Source organism: Pezoporus flaviventris, unplaced genomic scaffold, assembly GCF_033815535.1.
Source record: "Pezoporus flaviventris isolate CSIRO_AGI_PZ_B2104156 unplaced genomic scaffold, CSIRO_AGI_Pfla_v1 ptg000031l, whole genome shotgun sequence".
Lineage (NCBI taxonomy): Eukaryota > Metazoa > Chordata > Aves > Psittaciformes > Psittacidae > Pezoporus > Pezoporus flaviventris.
Genome location: NW_026892579.1, coordinates 22,087,081 through 22,109,207, shown reverse-complemented (window position 1 = coordinate 22,109,207; position 22,127 = coordinate 22,087,081). Strand labels below are relative to the sequence as shown.

Here is a 22,127-nt window from a genome sequence, read left to right as displayed (position 1 = left end):
ACTTAGCAAAGATTTTATTTTCTATGACATGGTAGTAAGGTAGAGGAATATAGGCTAGAATTTTCATCTCATGCTTAGGAATGTGATGTTTCTGCATAAAGAGATTTTTCCTTCCTCCCTGTGCTCCCCACATCCCAAAGGCAGCCTTCTCTCCTTACACATCCATAAGGGCAGCCCAGTCTAACAAAGAGCCATCTCAGCCTTTTTTGTCTAAGGCATGATGGTGTCAGACAGACAGTCCTTCAAAACTGAACTGTCATTTGTCATCTTAAGTGTACTACTGTACTCCCATGCTTCTGCCAGTGGTACTAATGCACATCAGCAGCATTGAAAGTAATGTCTCACAACCTAAAGATTATTTTTTGTAGGAGGAAATTGAGAACAGATACATGAGATGACAAAAATGAAGTTAAAGTGTGTTTAGCTCTGATTTATGGGACTATGGCTCTTGGAATATGATGATGAGATAAATCTGTTCCCTATAATTGTAGTGACACAATGGGGAACTTTATGAAAGCTGAGGCCTTTTCAGGATAATTAAATAAGTTAATTTGCAATCTGGAAAAAGCACCAGCTGGAGTGTAATGATTCACTGAAATCTCAGTACTGCTCCTTCCATGGATAACAGGTCTGTTTTGGTTTCTCCCTTTGAAAGCAGATGCTGTCTATCTTATCAGATGGCATTGCTACAGCTGTTCTAAGCACATACTTGGGGCAAAGGGACCCAGTAAGCATCCTTTTCTTTCCAGATTTCTGTGTAAGGAACCCATTCAGAGGCAAAACCAACCCAATTGTCTCAGCAAGAGAAAAGACATTATTATTTTATAAATTCCCTGTATAGGTAAGATGCATAGCTATTTTTAGGAATAAGGTTCATAAAAGCAAGTAGAATTCATAATTTATGGTAGATTCATCTCCTTTCTCCTGGGTAACAGAGTTATAAGTTTGGTGAAAACTGAATGTATATGGTAAAAGCACATTAAGAATTATGGCCATGGCAATTAGAATCCTGTTGCCTGTAAGTCTGTTGTGGGGAGCTAAGGATCAGACAATTTTTTTCTTTGGAAACACAGAACTACAGAATGGTTGAGCTTGGAAGGGACCACTGGAGGTTATCTTGTCCAACCCCCTTGTCAGGCAGGACCACACAGAGCCAATTGTGCAGGACCATGCACAGACAGCTTCTGAGTATCTCTAAGAATGGAGATTCTGCAACCTCTTTGGACAACCTTAACCTAACTCGAACACAGATTAGAGTTTCTCAAGCAGATCTTTGTGGGCCTCTGGATATATAAAACAAAAAAAGCTGAATATTTATACCATGTTGCATTCAAGAAAGATATTTTTAGTAATGCACCCCCAAGTTGATTTCTTAGGGAGTCCACCTAATTTCAGCCTTCAGGTAGTTACAGCTGCACCTTGGTCATTGCTGTCTGCATTGGACAGTACTTCTTGCCTCTTAGTGGAGCTCAGTTTGTTTGACAATGCAGAGCGTTTTTAATAAGACATAGTTCAGTCAGGTAGTCTTCATAGGTAACATTAATTCCCTTAGTATCTTGAAATATCTCTTATCGAGCTAAAATCTCAAATTTCAGTCATCTCATTGAGATGGTCAGTATTGTAAAGCATGCAGTAGATCATTTGGTGTGAAAGCTGCTTTGTGAGCAGTAACTGATACAAATCTGTATGTTTGTCACCTGATTATCAATCCTTCCGTATCTATACTGCAAGTATTCATTATTTGATTTGAACTACAAAGGTTTGTGCTGTCTTCTACAGAAATCCCCTAAAAATGACTGTTTATATCCTCAAAATCCTTTTCACTTTGTACTGAATTATAAATGTTTAGATGCTTTATGTCAGCAAAATCCCTGACAAATTTAAGTATATGTTTCTAAGCCTTCCAGGAAGCATTTAATCCTGGCACCAAGCAGTTAATCTGAGAATTTTAGATACTCAGTCCTATATTCATTCATTTCTGAGAAATTATTGTGAAATGGTATAAAGTATGTCACCATGAATTACCTTAGCTTTAAAGAGAAGAGCTTTCTTGTCCAAGCTGGTTATAAAAACCAGCCAACCAAAACAACAGGGAAATGCAGAAGCAAAGTGTGGTATACATGGCTTCTAAAATTTCTTCGTTTAGAGGATCCTGGAAGCTTTCAATTGTTTTTTCATAATTATTTCAAAATGTTCAAGTATGTGAGACAATATTTTTTGCTTTGATATATACAGAAGTTTGGCTTAGAGTTCATGAGGAGGAGAGAGCGTTGTTTTTCTTCAGCCGGTTAGCTTGTTTAGTCACGAAAACAGCAGAATAGAGACAGGCTTACACATGAAGAAAAGATAAAGAAAACAGTCAATATGTGTGCGGAGATTCATTTTTTTTTTTTTTTAAGAAGAGAATAAACTTGATTCATCATTCATGGAAAGTGCACTTGCGAAAACCAATCAGTGAAGATTAAATGAAGAATAACAGAGTCTCCTGAAAAATGTAGACGTGGAAAAGTGAATACAATAGGAAATAGTAAAAATAAGTTCACATATGTTTTCATATTCTTTTAGTAGTTATTGACTGAACACCTACTTGGAGAGCAGAATGCAGTATCATCAAAGACATCCTATCAATTGTAACTGAGTTATAAGAGAGCTTTATATGTCTAACATCATTGTTTTTTATTTTCAAGTGATAATCAATGTGTGTTCTCTCAAAATGAGAGAATATAAACAATGCCTAATGCTTGAAACAGTAGTAATTTTTTCCTTTACAGAATTCAAACCATGTCTTCCCTTTCTTATATCTGCCAACTTCAAGCCCGTTTTCTCTTCTACAATTCCTGGTTTTGGTGTAACTGCAGGTATATTAAGCTTTTAAAAAGACTTGAAGGCCATTTTATGATTTCACTGCAGTTTCATCAGCTGGGGACTCTTCCTCAGTTTTTAAATTTTTAACTACGTATAGGATGTGGCCTTCCTCATTCAAACACTGTGCAGTCTGTAGCAGTCAGTAGCGCATTGAGAAAGCATTTTTTACCACCCCTGCTCCTGCTACATTACAGATGCCGCATTTCTTATACTGTGTTGTGTTAGTACCGTGAGCTGGGTCATTCCCTTGTCTCATCACAGCTCGAGAATCCTTATGATCTGACTGCTAGCAACAGGCATTTGGGAGACAAAAGGTGTTTTCCTACCCTGATAAAGCAATTGGATCTTCCTTTTCCCTTTCTTATCCCTGAACTGAGTCTTGGTGTCTGTATTAAGGTGGCTATTCAGAAGTGACAGAACGTATTTGGGAGATGGATGGACTTTGGTGTATGCAAGAGCTCTGCTTTGTCAGGACTAGCTGAAGACTCCTTTCTCTCTAATCGTAAGACTGATGGACATCTCACTCTGTTCTGTGATCCCAAAGCAGTGTGTGCATTTGAGTTCTTGAGCTTCACAGAAATGCCTACAAAAGTTGGTTACATGTTATACGCTGTATGCATGTCACTCCTTTGTCCCTTGGATGACTGCTGGTTTTCATGACAGATACTTTCTGCAGTGGTGAATATGTAGAGTGCTTCAGTCTTTGCACCTCAAAGCTGTTCTTGTGACCTTGTCTTGCTTTGGGGAGCACACAGTTCTGATTTTTAGCTCCAGATCTTAAGGTAGTAAGGAGCTAAAGACCTAAATAGAATTCAGAGTTTAAATATTTCCTGAATCTGATGTGACATATTTAAGGCCGCTGTAAAATTGCTCATATCCAGATATTTCATTACCTGTGTAAAAGCACTGTAAAATTTTGTGGTGAGTTTATCATGCGCACTAAATTTTCATATTTCTTGTTCCACTGTATTTATAGTCAAATATTCTTGAAATTACTGTTTAAAGATTATTGTTAGTGTGAGGCAGGCTAAATGCTGTTTCGTTTTTTGTTTTTTTTTCTTGTACTTGATAACCACATGGTGTGATTATCAAGGCTACTTTCTCATGTGTGGGTAAGTACAAAGTGATTAGTTTACCTTCTTTCAAGAAGAAATAATTTGTTTCTAGACATTTTGAGGGAAATAATGAGTGATTTCTGGTAGGTGATTTATTTTTTATTTTTTTAAATAACTTCCACCTGCTCCCAGATGGCTAGAACATATAAATAACTGAACATTTTTAAAGCATTTTGTATTACTCGTTGGACTGGAAATATGCTGCTATCGGGGATGTACTGTAACAGGGTTTTCAGGAAACTCATAATGGCACAGGAGTTTGATATGTCAGTGAGTAGGAACCTTGAGCATAAATGCAATGTTTACTACTGGTAGGAAGGTTTCACTGAATATACTACCTCTTTTATTTGGGGACAGCCTGAAGTTTGGTTCCTACTGATTTCTGTATTATTTCTGTATTATTCTTTACTTCCCTTTTTTCTTCTCTTTTCTTCTCCTTTCTTCTACCACTGCTATTTCTTCCCCTCTTCCTCCCCTTTCAACAAGAGAAGCAGTGAACACACATACTTTTTTTGCACGTATTTCTTGCTTTGCTTCTTGACTCCTGGCATTACATCTTCTTAGCAATTTTCATGTTGCCCCATGGGTTTAAGAACAAGAACAAAATACCCACACAGTGAAACTCATAATAGATGGATTCCCTAGAAGGGCTTATTTTCTGTAAACAGCACCAAAAACAGCTTTCAGTTTTTTTTCTTCTGGAATGTCTTTTGCTCAAAACCTTAGAGAGAGAAGACATGAAAGATTGATGCCTGTTTTTGTTAGTCAGGCCATGGGAAGTGTGCTTTGCTTCTTTGCTTGCTTTTCAGAGTTCAAGTATGCAGGGCATTTGGGAAAAGTGTTAATATATAAAATGCTAGGCTGGCCTTACAAGCCCTGCTTTTGCTATCTCCTGCAAGTGTCATTTGATTTCCCTGCAGTTAGCCCTTTTATTTTCAGTGAGTCAGTACCAATTGTGTTCAGTTTTGAGTATGCTTGAACATTACAAGGCATGAAACTCAACAATAAATAAACAAACCACATTTCCAGTTTTCATCTCAGTAGTAGTACCCTCATTGGATCATCTGGTCTGTTTTCTGAAACTAAAGTAATGGTAAGAATTCAATTTGAAATTGTTTATTTAATGAAGTCTGTATAAACTTTTTTCAGTAATGTTTTGTTAGTGTACAGAATACTGTAGTTTGCTGCCTACTGATGTTTTCTGCGTTAAAATGCTTCTTTTTAACTTGCCATGAAATAAAACATTTATTTCCCATCCGGCCAAACCATCTATAAGATCTTTTTATTCACTTAAGAATACAAACACAGAGGTATTGCTATGGACCCTTGTGGAAAATAAGAACAGTATATGCATTTTTTTTTAAGAGTGAGAGGAGAAGCAGTTTGTGGCTGTGATCCAGTAAGCAGGGCACAAATAAGAGCTAGTCAGATGGAGCCTTGCCTTGTGGCACTGAGATGTTTGTGTATTGGCCTTCCAATTCACTGCTCTAATGTCTTATGCTTGTTTTGACTGTAATCTTTTGGCACAGGTAGCATATAGCAGAGAGGGAGTCTGTTATCATCTAGTACTGAGTTTATGCCCAGAGGCACTGATTCAAATGTATCTAATGTGTGAAATAGAATGAAAGAGATTCTACAAGGGTGTATGAAAATAATTTAATAGTGTGAATGCTATGCATACCTTCTGTAATAAAGTTTGTGTGCCTTTGAAGAAGATGGTATAAGATAGATGGTAACTGAAGATATTTTTTTATTCTGAATGTTTTCCTCTGTTAAATAATAAAATCTCAAGTATAATGTTCTTTTCAACTTTGACTTTGTTAGAATTCCTTACCTGACATGGGGAGGAAGAGTACAAATAAGAGAGATCTCATTTGACACGGTTATAGTAATAGACCTTCACTGTCTTTTAAAAGCAGTCTGAGTTCTTGAGAATAAAAGTAATGAAAATGTTGGGGGACCAGAAATTTACATGCATTTCCTTCCCAGGGAATTAATGGGAGAAAAAATGACAAGTTAAATTGTTTGTGTGATGTCCACTTAAATTACATGTGTGAAAATTCAAAGCCATAAGGAATTTTAAACTCAGAATTACTATTCATCTTGCTATTGAGCATAAAACATCTTGCTCTCAAATACACACTACCTTCTGAAAGTTTATGTCACTTTCTTCCACAGCTAAATTCTAGTCATGGGAAGTTCTTGGGGAGCAAACATGTATGCTATGTGAATTTTGCATGGAAGCAAGAGGAAAAAGGATATATGTCACCTTCCATAAGCATGTATTGTAATTTTCACATTTGTGTTTCAGGAAAACCAGATGCCTCTGCTGAAACTCTTCTGGATCAGGAATTCATAAACCCTGTGAGTTACTCAAGCCAGCTAGAAGACTCTGGATGTGATGTCTCTAATGACTATGCATTCGATTCTTTAGGCATAGCTTCTGATTTTCACCAATCTGAACATAACGTTGACACTTCTAAATGCTTGTTGGAAAGAGTTCCCCCACTGAGTCTGTGCAGTACTAGCAAGGAGAAGTCTTTGACTGCTCCAGTGCAGTTTTTGCAACATCTGCTTGAAATAAGAAAACTGTCAGAAGAAGGAATCCTTCAAGCAGACTTCACAGAGCTTGAGAATGATTCTTTCACCATACGCAATTCAGTGTCTCAGTTGCTTGATGGACTGACTGTTTTTTACAACAGTCCTAAATTTCCAGTTTCAGATTTTCTTACTGAAGCAGTTTCTGTTTTGATCAGTTTCATAACTAATAATAAATTATCTAACCATGTTTTGAAGAAGTGCTTCAAGAAGCTGGAAGAATTTAAGAAAAATCTAGTACAGATTATTTTAAGAAACAGCAGTGTCAATAGGGTAAGTTTAAAACATCTTCCATCTTTCCTATGCCATTTCAGTATACTGCAGTATTCTCCTGTATTTTATGCACTTTTAAAATATTAATTTGCCTTATTATATTTTGAAGGGTACTTTGAGATTTTTGTGATTGTTATTTTTTTGTAATATTGACTTTTTTTTGCTCTAAAGCATTTGAAAAAGTTATTGCTCAAGCATGCGAGTTCTTCTGTTCTGCTCCTAAGTATGGGACTTTTTAAAACTGTTAAAATGGCAGATGAAAACAACTTTATAGAAAATATGAGAGAAAACCACATTGTTCCACCTGCTATATGAAAATATATTGTAAATATTCACAAAGTAATGACTATATGATTTCTTTATTCTTTCTTGTGCACCTAGATTAAATAAGTTGGTTTGCTTCAGATAACTTCTGACACTCTCTATACATTTGCAAATTTGTGTTTTAAAAGTAAGTCAGCAGATGAGTGAGGAATTCAGAACTAGCATGTCCCCAGCACCGACAGCAACAGGACTGAATTGCATTTTGTCTGCATTCATTATTCTGCACTGTTCCATGCATCATCTTGTTAGTTCCCTCATTCAACTGAAATATCCCTAGTCTGTCTTCACAAGGCTTCTCATAAGTACTGAATTCCATGTCTGTCTTAGGCTTTTTGGTTTTCGTTGTCTTTTAGAGTAACTTGGACGAGACATGGTGGAATTGTTTGAGACTTAGATGTACCAATATAGTGTCCACATGTATGTAAACTACACTACCATTATAGTAAATGAAGATTGTATCCCAATAATCCATGAAGCCTAATGAATGCTGACCAGGTACTAGGTCCCTACTTTAGGATGAGCTCAAAGTTGCCTTTAGCAAAATGAGAAATGAGACATCTGCTACACCTGTGGACAGATAGAATCATAGAATGGTTTGAGTTGGAAGGGATCTCAAAGATCATCCAGTTTCAGCCCCACTTCTGCTAGACCAGGTTGCTCAAAGCCCCATCCATCCTGGCCTGACATGACATGTCAGACAGCACTGGTTGCATGTATTTGACATAGCCATTTTCCACCAGTTATCTTTGTGTTTTGCTATTGTTCCTATACTTAAATGAAAATTATTTTGAGAAAGTTTTTCAGCACAGTGAGGTTAATCTTTCTCTGTCCAAAACCTGTTTTTAAGGAAGAAGAAGCAGCCTTTCACTATTCTTCAAAATCTTTATTGAAATTGTGTTCACTGATTCATTTAGGTAGGAAAAGAAATTTGTCTCAATTGCAGATTAATCCCATTTATTGTGTATTAAGTATTTACCCAGAATGTAAATATCTGGCAAATATTACTGCTAGACTTGGAGGAAGGGAAGAGGATGTGCCTGTATTTTGGTTAGAAAGTGTTCAGAAAGAAATCTTCATATACTGAAGCTTTTCCAGGACTAGAGCCTTGTGTCTCTAATACCAGGGTGTTTTTTATTTCAGTGTTGCCATGGTGTGATACTTAGTTTTTAATTAGAGGTATCCATGGCCAGTGTTTTGAAAGAATGTGAGTATACATACCATTTGTGTGGCATCAGGAATAGAATCATGCAGGTGTGACTTTTTTTTGTGTGTGTGATTACAAGATAAAGAACACAGCAAACTTGAGCAGGGATTCATTAAGGACTTCTTCATAGTTGATTGTGTCCAGCGTTTCCACCTGTTCTTCTCCTCTGCCCAAAGAAGAAGATAATAAATAATTAAAATAATGTTAATTCTAGGAGAGCAATCAAAAGGTTTTCCAGAAATGGACTGCTTGTTGATTGCAGGAAACTGGCAAAGCCTAAAGTGAGAGGTGACACATCTTAAATGAGAGAAAAATATTCTGATAGATCAGGATGTTTCAAGTCTGCAAAGTGCCTTTATAAGTCATTCCAGAAGGGTGGAATATGTCCACTCAATTTGCAGGTGGCATCTTTTCTCTGAATAACTTCACTAAACACATGGCTTTTATGAGATGTTTTATATCTTGCTTCCACAAATAGATTGACTTGACAGTCGTTCCTATTGACAGCCACTACTTCAATCAAACAGATTCAAAGAGTTTAAAAATGATATAGACCAATTATTAAGGGATAACGCTGGTAGTTAGCAGATTTCTAGAGAAAAAGGAAACATGTATGTGGTAATTTCATTATTTATAAAGATTTATTAAAAAATCCTTTTTAGAGGTTTGGTTTTCTTTAAACTGAATTGAATATGGAAATAAATATGTAGAAATCAGAATCAGTAGTGGAGACTGTATAACTAATTCTTCATGTGCTGTGTACCAGATATCTCCTAGGGACACTTTATGCTTCAATTTTAATCATCACTGTTTACTCAAGCAGTGATTGAAATATCAAGATTATAGGTTTAAAATAAAATTACCATTAATTACAAGGCTGTCATCTGGAAAGAGTGGCAAACTATAAATTTGGGTTCCAGAAGGATGCTTAAATCCCTTCAGCATAAAAATGTTAGGAATTTTGTTGTAGCTAACCTTACAAACTGTCAAAAAGCTTTTGAGAGCCGCCAGTGCAGCTATAGTATTTGACACAACTTTCCCATTGCCATCCTCACCTATAAAACTGTTATGGACTGTCAAGGAGCACAAAGGGCTGCAGAAACACCTTCAAAAAGTGAACAAAGAGAGAACTGGCTGTGGATTACGCTTAACGCCTCATCTTCAAAAGTAGTCTCAGTGTTTTGCAGAGCAAATTAAAAATTGTTAAAAACCTTTGAGAATTGGAAAAGAAATAATTATACCTACATTAGATGCAAAGGAAGAAAAACAGGAGCAGAATTACTTGCTGTAGCTGTCGAGCCCTATTGTTTGAGATGTTTCTAATTATAAAGCACTAGAAGCTGTAGGAACCAGCAGACATACACTCCTGCTTTTCTGCATGGATTCAGTTGCATAAAGCTGTGCATTTTGGATAGTATTTTGACCTGAAATGCCAAACCATCACAAGTATGAGAGGGAAAAAAAGAATAAAATCTATCATTTAGGAGAGGTAAAATAAAATATTACTTAAAAAACCTCCCCCAAAACCTCAAACCCAAACATACAAATCAAAGAACTGCTAATGAAAGTAGCCTCTCAAATGTTGCTTTTTAATTCTTTTTCTCTCTCCATGTTTGGAGAGTAGCTCAGAAGTATGCACACAGCTGTCAGACCCACGGTCTTTTGGAAGAAGCCTTTTAGAAATACCTAGAAGGATTCTCAAGTCACTCCTGTTGAGGGTGAAGCATGGGTGCTCTAAATCATCTAAAGGTCATGAAAGCTCTCAATCATCTGCTGAAAGGCCTGCCTCTGCACCTTCTGCTGACATCCCTGTATGGCTGCTACAGAAGAGCTTGTGAGGATCCTGTGTAATTCTGGTACAGATGAGCTGTTGCTCTCTGCAGTCGGCTGTTATAAAATCTGCTATGGTCACTGCTGATCTCTGGAGCAAGCGCTTTGGTTGTCACCGGTTTCTGAGTCCTCAGCACTGAGACCCTTAGAAGTTTGTTGTGGCTGTGTGTTACTGGCGCATTGCCTTTTGAAGTGCAAATCGTTCATTCATGTTGAGTCACTCCGCTATCAGCAGAACCACTGTCCTATTTGTGCAGGTTCTTTGTAAGTCCTGCTTTCAAACTGACAGAAGTGTATTACAAGAAAAGCTCTGCAAGACTGTATTCAGTTTGCTGAGCCACTGACTGCTTTTCAAATGGACTGTTCTCTACTGCCTGACAAAACATGGGAAATCATTTCCCATGGAAAACTTCTGTAAATGCTATGGTGTGTAATTACAGTTCCAGTGGAGTAGAAACTTTGTTTCTTCTGCAGAAAGGAATCACAGGAACATTTTTTTCTTTAATCTACCCATTTTGGATTTGACAGCATCTATCCCTATACGTATCCACAGGGACATAATGAATGTGCATTTCTCGTGCTCCTAGATGCATTACTTGCTCACTGGCACTAAGATGTGCCTGTTCTCTTAAGGTTTGTCTCTGTTGTCCAAGGTGTTTTGGAAAAAAGGGTTATTTCTCCTATATCAGAAAAATGCAACAGTCAGAAGCACTGGGGATTGCCAACTCCCTGTGCTGTTCAGAAGAGCATGTGTGGTTTATGTTTCTGGTGAAGGTTTTGCGCAGCATCCTGAAGCCCTACCTGGAAACCTTCTGTGGTGAACTTGGGCTGGCTGTAGTTTCATAGTATATGGAATCAGCTTTAGAAGCCAAATCCGTGTAACAGAAATTGAGGTACTTCATACATGTCTTATTTACATCTCTTGGATATAGAGCTGTGTAAAATGTCAAAACAATTATTTTTAATCTGAATTTAGATTCTTGTTTGTTGCTTTGGAAGTAGAATAAAAATACTTCTATATCTGGCTTCTTTCAGGGCATTTCAGCTGTATTCAGAGCTGTCATGGACAAATACAGTCACAGGGTACTGCATTACATAAGATTTATGCAATATGATCCCTAGTTGTGTCACCATAGTTTCTTAGCATTGTTGAGAGAAGTTCAGTTCGCTGCTTGTACTTCTTTTAGGTGCAGCTGATACTGTAATTTGGAGCATGGCTAATGGATTAGCTATGTGCCAGAAGATCCTGGCCTTCACCCTGGGTTCTGTATAGAGATCTGTGACTGTTTTCTTGGACCTTTTGTTTTAAGGAATTAATCAAAACGCTAGAATAGAAGACAGTAGTACATTTCCTTCAAGATTCTTAATGTCAAACTGTATAGGGCTGTCAGAAGAGACTGCTTTCTTGTGCCTTCAAGATTCTTAATGTCAAACTGTATAGGGCTGTCAGAAGAGACTGCCTTCTTGTGCCTTGTTCTTGTTCAACCATCTGCCCCACCTCACTCATAATCTTTTTCAAACAAGACCCAGAAGGAAGAGAGATGTGTTTCAGTGAACTCTGGTCATTTGCTTCTTCTCATGCTGTGTTTAAAACATCAATACTGACTTAGAAAATTTTATCAAGAGTCATGAATTGCTTGCTCCATTCAAATAATGAAAAAAAAAATCCTTATTGTTCTGTGCTATTTTCTTCTCTCTTTTTTTTTTTTTTTTTTTTAAGCCCCTTTGGAAATTGTCTACTCTGCGTTCAAAGTAGTTTTGAAGTTGGTTTAACAGTATCTTCATGGATACTGAGACATGAGCGCAGTGTCTAGGAACTTTTCTTACCCTGTTTGGGACTTTGTGGCCTGTTTCCATTTTTCTCTATGTGTGTTCCTTAGTGTCCTGGTTTCAGCTGCAACAGTTATTATTCTCCTTTCTAGTAGCTGGTGCAGTGCTGTGTTTCAACTTTAGCCTGAGAAGAATGCTAACACACTGATGTTTTAGCTGTTGCTAAACATGCATTCTGGGTAGTAACGTAATGCCTTTACTGATGTTTGTGTGAGAAAAGATTCACAAATCTTCATTAAAATAACAAGTTGAAAGCTAGTACAGTGAAAAGCAGAAAGAAATATTTTAATCTTATTGGCAATTATATAATTAAATATATGGAAGTGTGCTTCTGCAATTGAAGAAGTAGACATCAGTTAGAACAATGGTTTTGAATCTTATCTTGGATACAATTTGTATGATTCATTAATGATTGAACTTGCTTGGAAGAGAGTAATTATAAACTTTGATGGCTTTAATATGTGCAGCAGTATATATTTGATACGTGTTCCAACTAGTTGTGGGTGACAGTAAATTTCCCCATCCATGTATAATTTGCAGTATCTTTTGTTAGTAACTGCCGGGACAGTACATAACTGTTTACAAGAGTCTTGCCTTCTCAGCGCCAGATAAAAATTAAAAATAGTCATTCATGGCATTGGTGGTTCCCAAGTATAAAACTAGTGGCCTTCAGTTTTCCTAAATTGAGTCCCAAGAGGAATACTGTAGTTCTTGTGCCATGGTGTGTTTTCATTGCCCAAAGAATTTTGCTTGCATAGTGGAAGAGCAGTTCATTTGTATGAATATTAAAATGTGTTGCCAGGATTTTATGGTCTAGTAAGAGTCAATGTTTTAATCTCTTGATTGTTGAATTAAATTTTCTCAGCAATCTGTTGTCCTATGTAGAGAGCTGTTTGAGTCAAATGGTAATCAAAATCCATTGTCTTGTAAATCACTATAGTCTAAAGCAATCACCAAAAGACTGACTTTCATTTACTTCAGTAAAGTGGATCAGAGTAACTAACTAGACAGGAATGAATGAATGAATGAATGAATGAATGAGTGAAAAAAACTTTGTCTGACTCTTAGACTTTTGTCCCCTTTGCCTCCTCAGGCAGCCTCAGCTGATACACATCATGTACTAAAGCTACAATTATTGCTGTTACAGAATGAAGTTAGGAAGATTTATTTTTTTTTAACCATAAGGGCAAATTTTTTTTTATGGTTTCCAACCTCACTGTAAAGCTTTTTGTCAGCACAACTCTTTTCCTAGTAACAAATAATATAATTTCCTGATTTTAACCACGTAATTAATTAGTATTCAGGGTATAATAGATTATTTCCACTAGGAGGAGAAAAAAGGGATGGGATGGGCCTTTGCTTGATTTACAAATTAAATGTGTGAAGGCCCTTAATGAAGTAATGCCGAAAGTTCTTGATTTTGTTGAATAGGATACGAAATATATATCAAAAGCTGTTTATTTTTTTTACCTCTGTCCTCAGTCTCTGTCCAGTGAATGCTTTCTGTCAAAGCTCTCCTAACTTTCTGCAGCATTGCATTAGCAGTGTCAGTTTGCTTCTTTGGCATCTCTGTGATATTTGCAGCTGAGACCATGTGGAACAACACTAGCATCAGAGCATACCCCTCAGTCCTTCACTTAGCATGGTTGTGCAAAAGCACTTGAATTCTGTCTAGGTCTTGTCTTCTGTTATTCTAGCCATATTATTGAACAAAAGGAATAGTTTTGGTTGGTTTTTTTTTTTTTGTCTCAGGAGTACCATAATAAGGTGATTAGTCAAAGGAGTTATAGGACCACCATAGCTCCATCACAGCATTACTTACCCCAGCACTTTAGTTCCATTAGGGTCACTTCCAGATAGAGGCCTAGGGTTGTTCCTGCTGTAAGGATTGTCTTTTCATGGAAAAGTTCAGTTTGTTGCTTTTAAACAGATAAAATTTTATTTATTTATTTATTTTGTCTTGTCTGAAAATTACACCTTCTAGTTTTTGAAGGTGGCTGTGTATCCCAAGGGGTTTTTGGTAGTAGATCTCAACCATTTCTTAAAATATGTGTACATACTTTAATAATAAGAATCATAGGGTTTCTTCTGGTTGTTTTTTTTTGCCTGTTTACTAATGCACGTTTTCTCATAGCTTAAATTTATTATGCTTCCCTAGGAAATACTTTTGTGTGTCCAAATGGAGGGGATGTTCTGGTGATAGGACAGAAATTAAAAGTCACCTCTGTAGAGCCTGCTATCTACAGCCAGTTGCAAAGACAGTTAAGTATTCTTTGCCTAACTTCTTAGTGCTCAACTGCAGTGAAATCTACAACCCTAAACAAGGTACCTCTGTTCTTCCTAGGTATGCATGCCAGGTACTTGGCATCTTTAAGTGGTACTCCAAGTAGCTCTCACACTGTGGGCAGAGAGAAGAAGAGTGCAAGATTGGGAAATAAATGTCTGAAATCCATTTTCATTTGCTGGAAGTGTCTATAAATCTTAGATACTTAAATGAGACATCGATTTAGATCCCTGAATTTAAGTATGACCAGCTCACTCCTTAGTTTAAAAATCTAAAAGCTGAAGAATACCTGTTTTCTGTAATTTATCCAGTGACTTTTTCTAAGCAGTCCTCAGATAAAAGATTTTAATCCGTAAATCTTTTGCTCTCAGTGAGCTTACACTTAACTGCTTAGTATCTCCTACATCTATTAACATGGCTTGGCAACTCAGCATCACCAGGCAGATAGGCAGTTTTTCACTCCTCTAGGCTTCTGACCAGGACTAGTTAAGAAGGAGGAATAAAAAGTAATATAAATTCTAATCTCTTAGGGAGGGAAAATTTTGTATCTAGAGTTGCTTCTTCATTGTCAGTAGAATATTTACACTGGTATTAAAAAAATGGGCAGCAGTAACATCAGAGTTCTCCGAGTGGCAGCTGATGTGAATGCTGCTTGTTTACCTGGGATTAATAATGGCGTCCTGTTGACAATATTTACTGGATCCAGCCTCTTGGATGAATTAGGTATTTAGATGCTTAACTCATGAATCCCAAGAAGATGCAGACGTCCTTGTTCTCTGCCAAGATAGCATTGTTTAAAGTAAATTTGTCAATGAAAACTGATGCCAGCAGGATCCCTAATGTCTTTAGGAGTTAGCTGGATTTCTTTACACATCAGATTCTTACAGTCTTCAGATTAACTGATAACTTGTGTTTGCATGTCCTCAAGGAAAGTGTTGCCTTTCCTGTAAAGGTGATTGGGATGAGATGATATACGCAAGGTACTTGGTTTTAGTGTGTGGAAGTGGGTGTTACCATTTTTAAGGTAGAAACTAAATTAAACATGGCAGTGATTTGCAGCCCAGAATTCTAAGGACATCCAGGTTGCGCTTTAGTTTTGAGTTAGGGATTTTTTGGTTGGTTGGTTTGCCTTTTTTTGTTGTTTAAAAAAGACCAAAAAACAAGCACAGAAACTCACAACAGCGTCAGTTACATGTATTTTATTCCATCAACTAAGTGTCATTGTTTTTTATTTATTATCCAACTCAGGAGTATGTAGTGTGCTCAAAATGAGAAAGACAAGTCTTTATCCTGTTAGTCAGCATTCAAGGATCACTTCTTCCAGGCTCAGGATCAGAGTATCCCAGTGGGTAGGAAGTCAAGTAGGGGAGGCAGGAGACCAGCATGATAAAACAAGGAACTGCTGGGCAAACTCATGTGGAAAAAGAGAATTTATGGATTATGGAAGGAGGGGCTGGCCACTTGGGAGGAATATAGGACAGCTGTTAGAGAATGTAGGGAGGCAATTAGGACAGCTAAGGCCTCCTTGGAACTTAATCTTGCAAGTTGGGTTAAGGACAATAGAAAGGGCTTCTTCAAATACATAGCAGATAAAGCTAACACAAGAGGCAATATAGGCCCACTGCTGAACGAGGTAGGTGCCCTGGAGACAGAGAATATAAAGAAGGCAGAGGTGCTGAATGCCTTCTTTGCCTCTGTCTTTACTCCTGCAGTCTCTCCCCAGGGGACCCAGATTCCTATAGCCCCAGAAGGAGTCAGGATAAAGGAGGAGTTTGCTTTGGTAGATGAGGATTGGGTTAGGGATCAGTAAAGCAATCTGGACATCTATAAATCGATGGGTCCGGATGGAATACACCCGCGGGTGCTGAAGGAGCTGGCAGAGGTCATTGCTGGGCGACTCTCCATCATCTTTGGTAAGTCATGGGAAACAGGTGATGTGCCTGAGGATTGGAGGATGGCAAATGTCATGCCTGTTTATAAGAAGGGCAAGAAGGAGGACCTGGGTAATTATAGACTGGTCAGCTTTACCTCCATCCCTGGAAAGGTGAAGGAACAACTTATTCTAGACACCATCTCTAGACATATCAAGGATGAGGGGGTCATTAAGAGCAGCCAGCATGGCTTTACCAAGGGGAAGTCATGTTTGACCAACCTTATAGCCTTCTATGAGCAAGTAACTAGGTGGCTGGATGATGGTAGAGCGGTAGATGTGGTTTTTCTTGATTTCAGTAAGGCATTTGATACTGCCTCCCACAGCATCCTCATAGATAAGCTAAGGAAGTGTGGGCTTGATGATCAGGTAGTGAGGTGGATCAAGAACTGGTTGAAAGGAAGAAGGCAGAGAGTTGTGGTCAATGGGGCAGAATCTAGCTGGAGGTCTGTGACTAGTGGAGTCCCTCAGGGGTCGGTGCTGGGACCAGTGCTGTTTAATATTTTCATCAACGGCCTGGATGAGGGAACTGAATGTACCCTCAGCAAGTTCGCTGATGATACTCCTCCTCGCTGGGAGGAGTGGCTGACACACCAGAGGGCTGTGTTGCCATTCAGCGAGACCTGGACAGGCTGGAGAGTTGGGCGGAGAGGAACTTGATGAAATTCAACAAGGGCAAGTGTAGAGTCTTGCATCTGGGGAAGAACAACCCCATGTACCAGTACAGGTTGGGGGCTGACCTGCTGGACAGTAGTGAAGGGGAAAGGGACCTGGGGGTCCTGTCGATAGGAGGATGACCATGAGCCAACAAAGTGCCCTTGTGGCCAAGAAGGCCAATGGCATCCTAGGGTGCATTAGAAAGGGTGTGGTTAGTAGGTCAAGAGAGGTTCTCCTCCCCCTCTACTGTGCCTTGGTGAGGCCGCATCTGGAATATTGTGTCCAGTTCTGGGCCCCTCAGTTCAAGAAGGACGGGGAATTGCTTGAAAGAGGCCAGCGCAGAGCCACAAAGATGATTAGGGGAATGGAACATCTCTCTTATGAGGAGAGGCTGAGGGAGCTGGGACTCTTTAGCTTGGAGGAGACTGAGGGGTGACCTCATCAATATTTACAAATATGTAAAGGATGAGTGTCAGGATGATGGAGCTAGGTTTTTTTCAGTGATGTCCAGTGATAGGACAAGGGGCAATGGGTGTAAACTGGAGCATAGGAGGTTTCGTGTGACCATCAGGAAAAAATTGTTTACTGTGAGAGTGACAGAGCACTGGAACAGGTTGCCCAGGGGGGTTGTGGAGTCTCCTACATTGGAGATATTCAAGGTCCGCCTGGACAAGTTCCTGTGTGATGTACTCTAGGTTACCTTGCTCTTGCAGGAGGGTTGGACTAGATGATCTTTTGAGGTCCCTTCCAACCCTTGGAATTCTGTGATTATGTGAAACTGAGAGAAAAAGTGAAGTAAGTTTAGAATCAAAGAGATGGTATTATTGTAACTGTAGAATTTCTAATGCAGCACGCTTTGTGTTTGAAAGTTAGAGAAGTTACCTGGGTAGCAGTGTATCTCAATAACATGAAACACTTTATAACAAATTTAAAATGAAAGAATAATTAAAGACTTAAAGATAAATTATATAAAATGCAACATGAGTTTACCAGAGGTAAACTGTAGCAGAGCAATGTAAGAGCATTCTTTGTAAAATAAACTGTGTTTACAGATGGAAGATTTGGTAGCTTTTGTCTCTCTGGTGTTCAAGAAAGTATTTGTTATGGAACACATACTAGAAGAATAATGAAACTGAAGAAGATATTCTTTAGTGCTTTATTCTTTTGTAATTGATTAGGAAAACAGCTAGAAGAAGTAGCAAGAAGTTGTGCTGTGTACCAAATGTTTACAACTGTCAGGAGTAGAAGGGGAAAGGTTTGTGTATGTCAGTCAGAGGACATACTACTTAAGGGTAGTCCAGTCTCTGCAGGTGCGCTGGTTCTGATCTGAGTCTATCCTTGTTACTTAATCAGTAAAACCCTTCCCTTATGCAGGGAAGGAGAGGATAAAGACCTAGGAAATCTGCTTCTGCCAGAGGTCTTGATGGTGTGAAGAAGCAATAAGGGGATGGGGGGGAAATGGGGAGGTGGCTGCAAGTGTCTCTCCGCAGCAGTTTCTTTGGTCTCTCTCTCTCCTCCTTGACAATGTAGCGGCAGCAGCCGACTTGGCTTATTTTAGCCTGTGGACAGGAGCTAACAGATGCACTAATTGCTGACTCTTTTGCTAGTGAATTGGTATTGGATTGTATAAAAACATGTAGGGAACCAGAGGCACCCTGCTGATCAGTGAATCAGAGAGTAGGTTTTAGGCAGCCATGAAGAAATAAACCTGAAAAAGATACTTTCAGTCTGTGAGTGCACTTTCACACTCCCAGTCTGACATACAAGCTTCCTGGTCAGCAAAGACAACTGGTAGGAGTTCATGTAGTTCACTTCCTTGGAGATCTTCCTTCTTTACTCCACAAATTCAACAAAGCTGCACCTAAGCCAGTAGGTTGCATGTTTACTTCGGTGAGTATCATAATATGTACTGCTGGCATTTCTGGCTTTTCCAGTATAATTCACCAGAGTGTTCTGACTTTCAGAAGATTTAGTAGACAGACTGTAGGTTACTTATTTCTCCATCTCCATCCTCTGCACAGCATACAGGTACTGTATTGCAGTAATTCTTTTGCAGATACTGAAATATTTTAATTTTCTTAATTTTTTGCACCTTTTCTGAACCTTTTCTTAAACAAAAAAAAAAAAAACACAAAAAAACAACAAAATAATTGTTCACCCCTTTTGCATTTTTCCTTGGGTTTTGTAATATTTTTGGTGCATGCAGTCAAACGTGGTAAAGAGACCTGCCTCTATTGTATGTCACACTGTCTGCCAGAATGTTTTCAGCTAAAGCTCTGCAATAAAGTCCTGAAATACTGTAATATAAAAGGCAGCTTGCAGCAGCCAAGCTAACTGAGGGTCCTAGCAGAGAACATCAGGTTTAAAAGAGTGAAAAAGATTATGAAAGACAAAGGGCAAAGCAAGGGCTTGAGATGAGGTTTACAGAGGAAAGAATTGGAATAGTGCATCAAATCCCAAGGCTTGAAGATAGGAGAAACAGTGCAGCATAAACAGGAAGAGAGACAGAATGACAGCTGTCAAATTAACAAAGGAAGCAACATCACAGTAAGATTAAAAAAGGGCTACTAAGGTTCTCTGTCCAAAAGTGAAACTCTCAGTTGACATTGATGAGTTAGAAAAGAGGTTGGACTTCAGTCAGCAAAGGGCAAGGGTGATGTGAATTCAGAGGCAAAAATGCTGTGGTTTTTTTTAACACCTCACAATTTGAGGATACCTGTAATAATTTTTTGCCTTAGTCCTGTATTGCCAAATATGCTAGTCACTTGGGGAAGAGGACTATTACTTGGCATGAAAGCTGTAAACAAGGGAAACAAACTGTGGTGCAATGTTCTTACAGTTGTGGGGTGTAGTATATCATGGCAGCTCATGAAGCAGCTGAACTCAGAAGTTCTGGATAGCTGTAACTGAAGAAAAGTGTAACACATTCTGATAAATGAATTCTAAACAAATAATTTGTAAGTAAAGATTTTTATCCCAATTTTCTGAGGAAACAAGACTCATAGGAGTGTGCTGTTTGTTTTGCTTGTCAATCTTTTGCTCTGACTTGTCTGTGTGGACGGGCAAGGGCCTAAATGGTAGGTGACAAGGTGCATGGGAAGCTGCAGATCCAATGCTGCATGTGGGCGGACCAGAGCATGGATAGCTAGAGTTAGCTCAGGAGTTGACAGTCGTGGTCGGACACTTCCTGGTTGCCTAAGCAGCCTTTTTTCCAACCAGATTTGGATATCCCACTTGCCCTTGGTCATCGTGCTTGTAGTAAGCATGGTTAAAGCCCTTCCCAAAGCTTTGCTCGCGAAGCCAAGCCGTCAATTTCTGAAACGGATAGTGAGTTCGAAATCACATGGGAAGAAGTAGAAAGTCAAAAAATACCTTCCAGTAGGCTTTAAAATCAGTGGCTGGGTGGAGGAGAGACCAAATCATTATGTTTGAGGCAAGCAGAGCATTATATATTCAGTTTGGCAGCAGCAGGCCAATAATCCACATGTCCTTCCCAGCTTCTGGTATAGCATTGCTCTCTCTTGCTCTACATCCTGAGGAACATGGGAAGAGAGCAGAAGCCCAGGTGTTAGAGGAGAGTTGGGGACAGATGATGCAGCTCCTGAATAGTGAACTGAGCTCCATTATTTTCTTGTTTCTGATTGTATGTTTTTTACAATCTAATTTTCTGACTGCTTTTACCTGAGAATCCCTGAAGAGCAGAGGTTTTATTTCATCTATACCATTAAGCAAGCCCAAGGGATTAAAAGATTTCAGTTCCTTTTGTAACATTTCATAGACTGGGGAGCTAAAGATATGCTTTTATCTTTAATGAATTTGCATACTATTTGAACTAGTATCCGTTTGAATGTTTCCAGAGTTTAATTAGTAATACATGAACATTGCTCGGAAACACGAAGACTTACTTCTGTTCACTATTTACAGGTTCATTGCTTATATGCTATAAATTTTTCTATTTGATTTTAATGCATATAGCCTGAGAATGTTATTTTTAACCTTATTTTTTTGTTGTTTCCTTTTTTTCCCCTTAAAATAAGGTTCCACCAAAGTAGAATATTAAATCCATACTCTTTAATTAACCAGTTAACAAGTGGGATTTTTCAGTGGCATCGATACCCATATCTCAAGTATCGTAAGTACAGTCAGTACAAAATCCCTTTTACTTCTTTAGTAGAGGCTCAGGCTTTAAATTTGAATATCTAGTCCTACAGAATTCCAGCTAGAAAATGATGACTTTTCTAAACCAGAAAGGATACCGAAATATTGTGAAAAATCCTATTTTAGTTAAATCTCAGCTGCTAGCATTAATAACTACAAAAAAATTAAAAATGTTCATTGTTTTCAGTAATTTCCAGGACGATTCATCCAGTGCAAACTTGTGAAGGGGGAGCAAGTATCTTTATTTTTGTATATATATATATGTGTGTGTGTGTGTGTGTGCTCGCGTGTGTGTGTATACATACATCAGCTGGCTAGTGAACTAAACACGACTGTTAATAGGATGCAGTGGTCTGCTTTCAAGTGGTTAAGATGTAGTTATTCTTACACATACAAATTTGGGTCATATATCCTTTTGTCAGTCAAAAAGACTCATTTACAAAGAGATACTGAATGTTAATGTCATAGGGGTATACATTATATAAAAATATAGGTTACACTTTAATGTGTAATTTAATGTGTATTTTTTCTTTGAAAGAACTGCAATACTTTTATATATAGAAATGACAATTTCTTCTACTAGTGTTTACTTTAGGAGAATAGTAGGTTTTATTGCATAATAGCTATACATTTCCAGTACAGAAAACAAGAGAGTTGGTTTGGGTTTTTTGTTTGTTTGTTTATTTTGGGTTGTTTGTTGTTTTTTTGTGGTCTTGTTTTTTGTTTGTTTATTTTGTGGTTTTTGTTTGTTTTTGTTATTTTATATATATAAATAAAAGACTGTGGGGAAAAAATTGCTAATATAATTCTCATATAAGTTCGTATCTCTTCTGTGGTTCAGGAGAAATGCTTTGGTTACAGCTTGTTAAGCAACAATCTGATAATGAACTGTTTGAATTTGAAAATATGGTGTCTTGTGTTAGTTAGCATTTAATCAAGTTTGTTCCTGATAACTCTATTGACAGAGAACTCAGTAAAGCTCTTAACTTGCTCATATAGTTGTTTGAATTTCAAAGAATTCATTTGTTCATTTGTCTACCTGTGATGAACAGAATTACC

At 38.1% G+C, this 22,127-nt stretch overlaps 1 protein-coding gene across 3 annotated transcripts in view; it reads left to right on the top strand.

Moving 5' to 3' along the window:
• Window positions 1-22,127, top strand: part of MEI4 (meiotic double-stranded break formation protein 4) — a 78,182-nt gene that overhangs the window by 13,994 nt on the left and 42,061 nt on the right. For all 3 annotated transcript variants that reach the window (XM_061460438.1, XM_061460437.1, XM_061460436.1), the window contains exon 3: window positions 6,292-6,851. In XM_061460438.1, coding sequence (XP_061316422.1) covers window positions 6,292-6,851 — 560 coding nt within the window. The remainder of the gene's footprint in view (window positions 1-6,291; window positions 6,852-22,127) is intronic.